Here is a 10,433-nt window from a genome sequence, read left to right as displayed (position 1 = left end):
TAAATTGCCAAGTGTTTTTGACATCAAGCAATAACACCCACCAATTGTACAATTTATCAGTGTATACGTTTTCTCAAAACTTGAAAATTTGGTGCTCCTTTTTAAGTGAAATCACTAATGTAGAAAATCCCCACCTTACCTCACCGTGGGGCGGAGCCTCGGAGCCTAGGCAGCCAGCTCACCTGTGCGAGTCCTTTCTCTGGAGAGCAAAGGAGCTGGCTGTCCTCCCCTGTACTGTTGTTTGAGCTGTGTGTTTGATGTGAGTTTCACTTTTGTTCCACACATTAAAAGAATATTTAATTAATGAAACAGATACTAAGTTCTACCTTTTATTCTTTAAATTTTCCACAGTAATTTTGTTTACAGTAAGTACCTTTTGTTCAGTTGTTAATTATTCATTATTATTATGTATTATTATTTGTGTGGACTGATATCCTGCTGTTCTTTTCCTTTCTCTCAGAGATAAACCAGCTTAAATGATTAAATGGGCTGGATCCTCCGAGTTTGTGCTTGTTGTTCTGACAGAGAAAACCATTGAGTTTATCCGCCCCCATTGAAGCTGAACCAGTCTCCGCCACTCCCCATTACCCAATATTTTACAACAAATGTATCTGACTAAAATCTGGACCCTAAAATCTGAGTAAAATGAATCGGAGCAATGAGACAGTACACTCCAGAGTATCTTAAGATACCACAGAGCCAATATGGGACAGCAGTTTATCTTCTACTATCTACTTCCTGCCATTGACTGCTCTCTGATTTAGTGTAGTTGAGTCTCTTTTGCAGCAGCAACCACTCAGCAACAACTGGCATTACACAGGTAAAAAGAACATGCTTGTGTTAGAGACTTTTTACAAATGACATTTAGAAACTTCACATCGCATCAAGTTGCAGGGACTTGATTGTATTGGTCATCTATTGTGCTGAAGGATTAATCAAATTCTTTACTTAAGTATTAATATCATGCTCTAAGAACGCTCTTAAAATGTTTGAAAAGGAAATTAAGTTAAGTTTGTAAATACTGTCAGAAAATGTACCTGAAGTACCAAAAGTAGAAGGACTCAACAAGAAATTGCCCCTTTAAGTGCAACATATATATATTTATGCATTGCACAGTAAAGCTGAAAATGTCATTTAAAACAAGGAACACAAACAAAATAATATCTGATCAATTGAAATCATAAAACGTTTGGTATTTTCGGTTGAAAATGCCTTGAATGATTTATCAGTTATCAAAACAGTTGCTTATTAGGCTACATATTTTATAATAGATTAACATAAATCAACTGATATATACATTAACTAATCATATTATCATTTTTATAGTGCACTTTAATACTTTCACGTGTGTTCTGTGGGTGAATTCTTGATGTATTGAGTTATTACAGATATTATCAGAGTACAACAATCAATCTTTCAGAATTGTACCGAAGAAGAAACATCAAGGGATGGCATGAAAATATTTGCACATAAGAACAGTACTTGAGTAAACCTTCTGTGTTACACTCCACCACTGGAGGCAGAATCATCAGCTCATTTACTCACACTTAAAGTGGGTGAAGACCAAAATAATATGTGAGCCCTGGGCAGTAGCAGTTAACACACATTGTAACCTTTAACCTTTGAGTTGTAACATCACATCCTGCAGGGGGGGGGGTCACCAAATGCACCAAAAGATGTTAATTCCTTTGTGCTCAAGCCAATAAAGCAACTTCTATTGTTTTATATAACCACTTAAGAAAAAAAAAAAACTATCTTAACTGGCTGCTTTGCCACTGAGATATGATGACTATTGTTTAAATATCAGGAACACAGAGTCCTGCTACATAAAGTTTTAAATGAAACATGGAGGGTGTGATGTGGAAACACACACTGCTTCAGCAGCAGCAGCCTTTTAAACGGTTGGCTTTTGTTCATGTGAGGATATGTGTTTTTTTTTTCTCTTGGCTGCATTTTCTCCTCATGTCCCCAGTATTTGCCTCAATACTTGAAACTCGATTTATGCGGCATCTTGTTGAAACGTCCCTGTCCAAGGTCCTGAAATCTGCTTTCCCAAGCATGCGTCATGTGACTTCACCCAGCACTGCCTAGCTCAGCACCAAGCCTACTGGTTTCTGGAGATTTAATGTGAGAAAAGGACAAACCCCGAACCTCTTTCCTTCCTCCTAATCTTGCCTTGTTTTTAGACTGTTTTTTCTTCTTCTCCGCAGCTCACTTTTCATCTTTGGTCTTATTTTTGTTTTTACACGATGGGGAAATGTGGACCTTCAAAGCGCTCGGAGTATGACAAAAGATTTTAGGATGCTGGACTTTGCAGCTCGTGTTGTTCCTCTCTTTTTTACTTAAATGCCAGCACGGTGAATGCGTCGGACAGAGCGGACGAGCCTGCTGCTAGAAGGTCCGCATTCAGAAAGTCAACATCTTGTCTTTGTTGATTTAGATTTTTTATCTGGAGCCACTTCAGAAGGATGTAACGGCCGATCCACCGTGTGTGCAGCCGAAGTCTCCTCATCAAAATGCAGAAGGGAATACGACTTAATGATGGTCATGTCACCTACCTGGGGCTTTTGGCAAAAAAGGATGGTACGAGGCGAGGGTGCTTGAGCAAAAAGAGCTCGGACAACACGAAATGGCACACAAAGTGGTTCGCTTTGTTACAGAATATGCTCTTTTATTTTGAGAACGAGTCCAGCTCTCGACCCTCGGGATTATACCTGTTGGAGGGAAGCATATGCGACAGGGCGCCTTCTCCGAAACCTTCGCTGTCAGCCAAGGAGTGTTTGGAAAAGCAGGTATGGAAGGAGCAGAGTGCGCGCGCGTGCACACCAACACACACACATACACACGCACACACACACACAGCTCACTTATTGTTTTCCAGACTGCACCTTAAATTATTGACAGCGTGCAACACTGAATGTGGAGGGAAAATGTCCCTGCAGCCAAATGGCTTTGAACTCTTGTGTTAAACCTTCTTCTTATTAACATGTTCTTCTTATATCCCTTCGCATGATGACCTCAAATCCAGCGCAGCAGAATAACACGAGCTTCCAGATTGCTGTATTGCACGTTATGTAATGCATGCATGGCATTAATGATGAGGTAACAATATTAACACCTAATGGCATTACAGCAGCCCTGGCAATGGGCTATGCAGTGTTTTTGCTTTGGGTTGCAGCAAAACCCAGATCTCCTTCTTTTTTTTCTTTCTCTCTCTCTATTGATGGGAGAGTTTTCAGTGGTGCATGTCATGCACCACTGATAAATTGATTTCCGCATTTATCAGGGTGGTGCATTTGCATTCTGGTTGGTTATATGTTTTGCTTTTGACTTTCAGTCATCATCAGTTATCATATTTTTATGTTTTAGGGCGGAGAGTGATATACCTAATGCCCCCTCCAATTAAACATGCAAAAAAAAAAGAGAAAAAGTTATGACCTCAGGGTTTCCATCTTGTGGTGAAAAGATAAAATTACAACTGGGACTCGAGAAACAGCAGGGTGCCACTGATCAGTCAGGTCTGATATTGCTGAACCGAAAGAAATAATTCATTCTCATATATTAATTTGTTTTATACATGGTAACTGCTGGATCTGTTGTTTTGGGTGTTATGTTTACTCATGTCTCTACAATGTAATGAAAATGATTTGTGGCATGATTTGAACATCAAAATCATATCTGCAAAAAATTCATTTGATTCTAAAAGATCTCCACTGACTGCTCCTTAAATCATCAAAACACAAACATTCACAACAGTCAATACGGTTCACAGGCCTGCTGATATTGTTATTGTGAATAAACAGTGGAGGAACATAATGCCTCACTGTCACCGTCCCCTCTCCTCTCTCCAGGCTCTGTGCCTGACTCTGTAGGTAGGGCTGCAATCCAAAGTGAGTCCAGGCTCTCCCTGTGAACAGCTGCCCTTGTGCTGACAAAGCAGAATGCAATGCACTGGCTAACGTTGTGCTCTCACAGTTGCTTGAAAGGCACCAAAAAAAAAAAAAAAATCCCTCACTGCAAGAATTTGGATTGTTTTTATATTTTTGTCAGCAGTGTTGTTTTTGCCCTCTGCATTCTGCTGTTTTGATGTAAATGTGAAGATGCTGAGAAGATTCGGATCAATAGATCCCTGCCATCTTGGGCTAAATTCATGATAAACTAGATAAAAGATATTGATTCACTTTGTTCTGTGAATCCTGTTTGTGAAGAGAGAAAAAGCACTGAGCACAAACAATGGTGTGGCTTATATGGTTTGCTGCTGAAGAGTTATCTTTCAATGTAAACAAACAAACAAACATGCTTAAGAGCACAAATACTGGAAGAGAAAGAAAATATCACCTCTATCTCCTATGCCCACCTGGATTTATGGGTTTTCTGGCAACGTTTGAGCAATCCACTATAATCCCTACATTATATTTATCCTCAAATGCAGTTAGTGTGAAAATGATAATGCGTTTGAGCCCGATGTTTCTATGGCAACCCTTATTTGCATCCTAAAGAATGATGCAGTTGGAAGAGGCGGGGTAACAGAGGGGAGAGAAGTAGTATGTCGCATCTCTCCTATTAATGCGAGCGCTATCTGGGCTAAATTTGTTCCTTGCAGTACCTTGGAGGGGTCAGAGTCCATTTATAGAAAACACTGCTCGCTCACACTGGGAAACAGCAGCACTTCAACCAACAACACAAGAAGCTGCAGGAGCGAGTGGTGGCTGTTTCGATACAAATGCTACTGTAAATCAAAAGATCGGACTAATATGAAGCAGTAAACACGTGATGCGTCAGGACCCGTGGTGCTGGGATGAAGACTAAACTGGAGCTCCTCATTAAAATGAAAGTGGATACAAGTTGAGTGATTACCAACACTTAGTCCTCCAGGGAATATATTGCTGTATAGATCTTGTTATATGGCTATGTGGAAAGTCCTTTTACAGTTCTGCTGCAATAAAGCTGAGCTGTTTACCAGTCAGTGGCAATTACACAAGGCACCAGAGTTATTCACCTCATGTAGAAAGAGCAATTAGAAACATTCTTATGATTGTTTATTTACCACTCACTTCCACAGCACAGCAAGAGCTTTGGCCTCGTAACAAAAGGCGCAGTATTCATTGATTTGAGAGCAAATAATGCTCAAGTATCTACACTATATCATTGGATTTATCAATGCTGTATCTGTCTCATGTCTCTGTTTAACATCAGTAATGATTTTTAAAGGTGCATGACTCAGCCATAAACATGCAGCAGAAAGCAGACAGTGTGCTTAACATGGCCTCACAGCAGACACTCACTGTGCTCTTAGAGAGATCATGAGGGAGAACTACAACAACATGCATGCCTTCCCTGCCAGAAATAGATTTTCTTTGACAATAGGATGAATACCTAATGAATGTGAAGATGGAAGAGCAGTCGGCCATAAATAATGATCAGTTGCAGGTTGATCGGTGCCTGTTGAACATCTGCAGGCCAAAGATGAGAATCTGGTCTGGCTGGAGCAAATGACATTTCACTCATGGGAGGTGTAGTGTCACCAAACCAACATTATACAATAAGCAAAGTTTCCCATTAAAACTTTCATTTAAGCAGTTATGTGCTGTGTTGTAGCAAAATGTTATTGTATTGTCAACATCAGATTGCTCACTCTGCAGAATAGCTGCCACAAAGGAGGAAATTCTTGACAAATGGACATACAAAATGTGCCCTATCAATGTCCTACAATTCATATCTTTAATTACTTAAATCTTATAATATTTACTAGATGATTTTTTCCCCATCAAGATTCAATAAGTGTTACATTCCTTGCCACTAGTAAACCTGTTATGAAGAATGACTTGTACAAGATTTTGACACTGTATAAAGGTGAAGCTAATGTGAGCTATTTCTTATGTAACCCACTTTTTTTATGAACACAACATTTGTTTTTATATTTAAAAAAACAAACAAATCTTAATCAGGGAAACACTTCCACAATTTCAGTTTAGAGGTAGGTAGATGCCAGATAGTAGTAAAAGAAAACGAAAAAACAAAAGCCTGAAATGATAACAATGCTTCTTTTGTTGATGTGTTCTACTGTTTTTTGTTTGAAATATCACCACATCTCCTGTTTAGTTATGTTTCACCACTGCATTTAATGATCTCAGAGGAAGACATTTCCCTGCAAATGAGCATCTCTTCGGTCAAAGGATGCACATTAAAGGCGTATTAAATACACCAGTCAAGTAAAAAACAGCCTGAAGTATTAACTCATACACAAGTGGAATACAGGATCCATATGTTATGTGTGATAAACCTCACAATTACTTGCTGCTGATGGGAATCCAGTGCGAAAGGAATCACACTCATCTTTAATCGAGTGACACAAGAAAACGCAAAAGCAACCTAACTGTTCACATTGACTGGAGTTGCTAGGAAACAGGTATCGCACACAGTTATGTAATTGGCCGTGGCTCCAGCCTCCATGTCTTATGGCATTTCCTCCTGGGAACCAGAGACATCCCAGGAACCGAGCTGGGGGAGGCTTCCCTCAGCGTGCTCCATCAATTGCACTGGTGGGCGAGGAAGATGTGGCTTCCCCAGGCCCTGTGTGGTTTTAAATCACCCGCTTGATGTCTGCAGCAGCGAGGCAGTGGAACAAACACAGAGACAAAGGCAGTGGAGAAGCTTAAGCCAAACCACTATATAATAGATTTATCTAGAGGGTATCTAATAATGAATACTCCTTCCTGTGTTGAACATAAAACACGTCAGGCTAATCCTCCCCCTCTCTCCTTGCTTGTTTGTTTCAGTACTATTTCACTGTCAGCTTCACCCAGGAAAACCAAAAGGCGCTGGAATTACGCACAGAAGACGTAAAGGACTGCGATGAATGGGTGGCTGCAATATCACACGCCAGGTAAAAGGCACACATCAGTGAAATGTGCAGACATGGCAATTAGAAGTTGAATTAGTCAGTAGAGGGTAAGTAATCTTTGACTGATGTGCTCGGTCTGTAGGGGATGTTGCCATGGTTTCATAAGTGCAGTTAAAACTATGAGGAAGGACAGACTTGAAGAAAATGCTTTGTTCACAAGAAAAACCTGATTGCTTTGATGTGAGATGAAGCTGCATGCACTAATGTGAAATTCATTACTCAAGCTACAATAATAATAATAAAAACGTGTGTGTGTGTGTTTGTGTGTTTGTTTGCCTGTGTTACAGTTACAGAAACTTGGCCACCGAGCATGAGACTCTCATGCAAAAGTATCTTCATCTGCTTCAGATTGTGGAGACGGAGAAAACAGTTGCTAAGCAACTTCGACAACAGATAGAAGACGGGGAAATAGAGATTGAAAGGCTTAAGTCAGAGGTAATATTCACTGTGATTCCTTTACACTCAGGAGTAGGGATGTAAACAAATATGAATACATTATTCAGATATGAACAGATAATGCACTCTGAACCGATATGAAAAGCATCTTAATATTTCACTAATATTCAGCCCTCACCCCCCACCCTCGCAACGTCACGCCACTTCCTCAGATCTAAACACACCTCGCTATAATCAGCTGGATTCACTCTTGACATTGGTGCCAGGATCTCTGATATCACTTGAAGAGAACATCTGTTGAATCTGCTTAGAAATCACAGGAAATCATTTCAAGTTACTGTAAATTCAGATTTGCTTTAGTATCACAATAGTCCAGGTGATGTTGTCTGTGTAGTACAAACGGGGACTGTTTCCAGCCGAAGTCTCTCCACTTCTTCACGATGAGGATTTGTTCAAATGTAAACAAATCGTTTTAAGTCCGATATTGAGACACTGAGGTTCATCCTCAATAACTTTTCACCAGTTTATTTTTCAACAGATTTGTTGAGCTGTTCAGGAAAGGACTTGACTGATGTTCCCCAGATGCTATTTTTACCTCATGATTTGATATTGAAGTCTGCACCTTGTGTGACTTGACAGCAGATAGAACTGAAGTCAATGCATGTCTCAAACAAATGTTTGTAAATAGTTGTTTGTTTTTCTTTGCTTTTTCAAAGCAAAAACTAAAAACTGCACTTTTGTGTTTCTGTTGTTTTCATTATACCTCTTATTTACTACCAAATAACAGATTTCATTAAATGTAATTTTTTTTGCTGGAATTAGTTAAATTTCTTTTGCATATTTTTGGCACAAAATCTGTGCATATTCTTAAAGTAAGGAGGTTATAATTTGCAGCAAAATGCAATTTACCAGATTTCTGAAATAAATAAAATACAGTTTTATTTGTGATAACACCCAGAATTTTGGCTAAACTAGTACATCCTTTTACTGTATTTGGGTCCTCAACACCAAAGTGAGTGCTGTTAAAATATCCAGGATTTTGTCCTCTCTGACTAAACCACAATACTGGAGGATTACAGGATGTTCTATCTATAGACACATGTGTGGCAGCCTCACACAATATCAGTCAGACCTGCTGTAAATAGACTTCCTGAACTGGCACAATGGAAGTATATTACCATGGCTTCTTGCACTGCACTGATGGTCTTCACCAAAAGATGTGTACATGTGTTGACCCTCAACCTGCACAGCACAACAAATAACGGCTAAAACTGGGGAAAACAACGTATTGTGTTGATTATTGCTCCATTGGCCTCATATGTGGAAACCAGTGTGAGAGGAGAGAAATGGAAGCGCTACCCCGTCACACACAGAGAGAGAGAGAGAGGGAGAGAGAGAGAGAGAGAGAGAGAGAGAGAGAGAGAGAGAGAGAGAGAGAGAGAGAGAGAGAGAGAGAGGGAGAGGGAGCCGTGGTCAGGCCGACCACTCTCCACTTTGCATCTCGTCTCTGAGACAATGCCTCCAATCGAGCTGCGTTACCGGCTGTATTCTTCAGATCAAATAGTCATTTTACTTTAATGTGCAAATGTGATGCTTGAAATTAAATTATGTGCTGAATATGCATGAACACAGCTTTATATTGCATCTCCTCTATGAAATGCAGTGACAATTAACTCTCTTGCTGTCTACAAAGTAAATGGAGACACAGCTTCAAACAGTCCAAGGCAGCTCCAGTCTGGGTTTTTCTCCCCCCTCAGTAGCCTGTTTACCTCTCGTCAACATGCAGGACAGTCTATGTTGCATTTAAATGACCAATGTAAATGAACATTGATGCAGAGATGCCAGCTAAGTGAACAGAGCGAGTTTAGTCAGGCTAATGTCTCAGTGTTGATAGTGCTGACAGGTCCCGTCCCGCTGACTCAGGCACTTTGTTTACATGCTGGTACACTAAGTGAGAAAAAGTGGAAAGTGTAAGTGGCAATGATTGGTCTTTCTTGTGGCTACTTTCCCGGCAGATCTCTGGGCTGCTCAAAGACAACGAAAAGATCCACGCCAGCCCTGCAGCGGCCCCGACCGACGACGACTCAGAAATCAAGAAGATCAAAAAAGTAAAGCGTTCAAACTCAAAATTGTTGTTTTATTTTCATGTATATTTTGATTTTGAGGACGTGGCCATTGAACATGACAACATGGTTTGGTTCAGGTCCAGAGCTTCCTGCGAGGCTGGATTTGCAGGAGGAAGTGGAAGACCATCATCCAGGATTACATCCGCTCACCACATGCAGAGAGCATGAGAAAGAGAAACCAGGTGGTGTTCAGCATGTTGGATTCAGAGGCCGAGTACGTCCAGCAGCTTCACATCCTGGTGAACAACTTCCTGAGGCCGCTCCGCATGGCTGCCAGCTCCAAGAAACCACCCATCACCCATGATGATGTCAGCAGCATATTCCTCAACAGGTTGGATCCCCTTATCTCATATAATAGGTTTTTTCAGTTTTTGACGACTAGTAGTAATATTGAGTATTTCTGCATGTGGGTTCTCAATCGTTGTGTCTTTGTTTTGCTTTTCCACTGACTGATTGTCAGGAGCAGAAATGCACCAAGAAACATAATGTTGCAAGACAGCTGTTAACATCCCAGAAATTAGAGCGACCGCTTTGTGGTTTAATGTCTCTGCCTCTCTCACTTGCTTCTGGTTACATCCCCATCCATCAAGAGTTATAAAAGTCTGAGTTATGGCTACAAATGTGTTCTGTGTGGTCACTGTGTTCTCGACCTTTGACCACCGAAATGCAATCAGTTTATTCTGGAGTTCCTTATTTGCAGCGATTTACTGTACTTGAGGAGTTCCCAAACTGTAGCCTAATAATAATTGGTGGGTTTGTGGACCCTCTCTTGTTGGTCGGTTTGTAGCCTTATTGTGATTGGTTGATTTGTTGTTTTATTCTGCTGGGTTGAAAATATAAACATACACTATGTAAAATATGTCAGTCAGAGTAGACCATGAATAAGAAACACTGTTGAGGGTTAGAGACTTATGTGTTAACTATTGCTTCAAGTCATCACCTTGACAGCGTCATACAGATGTAAATAATTTCTAGATAGTAAGGGCAACATATGAAAATCTGGGAAC

At 40.3% G+C, this 10,433-nt stretch overlaps 1 protein-coding gene across 2 annotated transcripts in view; it reads left to right on the top strand.

Annotated features, from left to right (window-relative positions):
- Nucleotides 1–2,078: 2,078 nt before the first annotated feature.
- The window catches only part of rasgrf1 (Ras protein specific guanine nucleotide releasing factor 1), a 30,099-nt gene continuing 21,744 nt past the window's right edge, over nt 2,079–10,433 (top strand). Inside the window, exons 1-5 of one of the 2 annotated variants that reach the window (XM_085779177.1) lie at nt 2,079–2,792; nt 6,780–6,886; nt 7,192–7,339; nt 9,316–9,408; nt 9,504–9,757. In XM_085779177.1, the coding sequence (XP_085635303.1) occupies nt 2,517–2,792; nt 6,780–6,886; nt 7,192–7,339; nt 9,316–9,408; nt 9,504–9,757 (878 nt within the window). In that variant the 5' untranslated portion in view covers nt 2,079–2,516. Of the gene's footprint in view, nt 2,793–6,779; nt 6,887–7,191; nt 7,340–9,315; nt 9,416–9,503; nt 9,758–10,433 lie in introns of those variants that run through there. The other variant, XM_085779178.1, reaches the window with a different exon arrangement.

Source organism: Trachurus japonicus, chromosome 6 (assembly GCF_045865225.1).
Source record: "Trachurus japonicus isolate A0001 chromosome 6, Traja_1.0".
Classification (NCBI taxonomy): Eukaryota; Metazoa; Chordata; class Actinopteri; order Carangiformes; family Carangidae; genus Trachurus; species Trachurus japonicus.
Note: the sequence above shows the minus strand (reverse complement) of the source record. Positions and strands in the feature narration are given on the sequence as shown.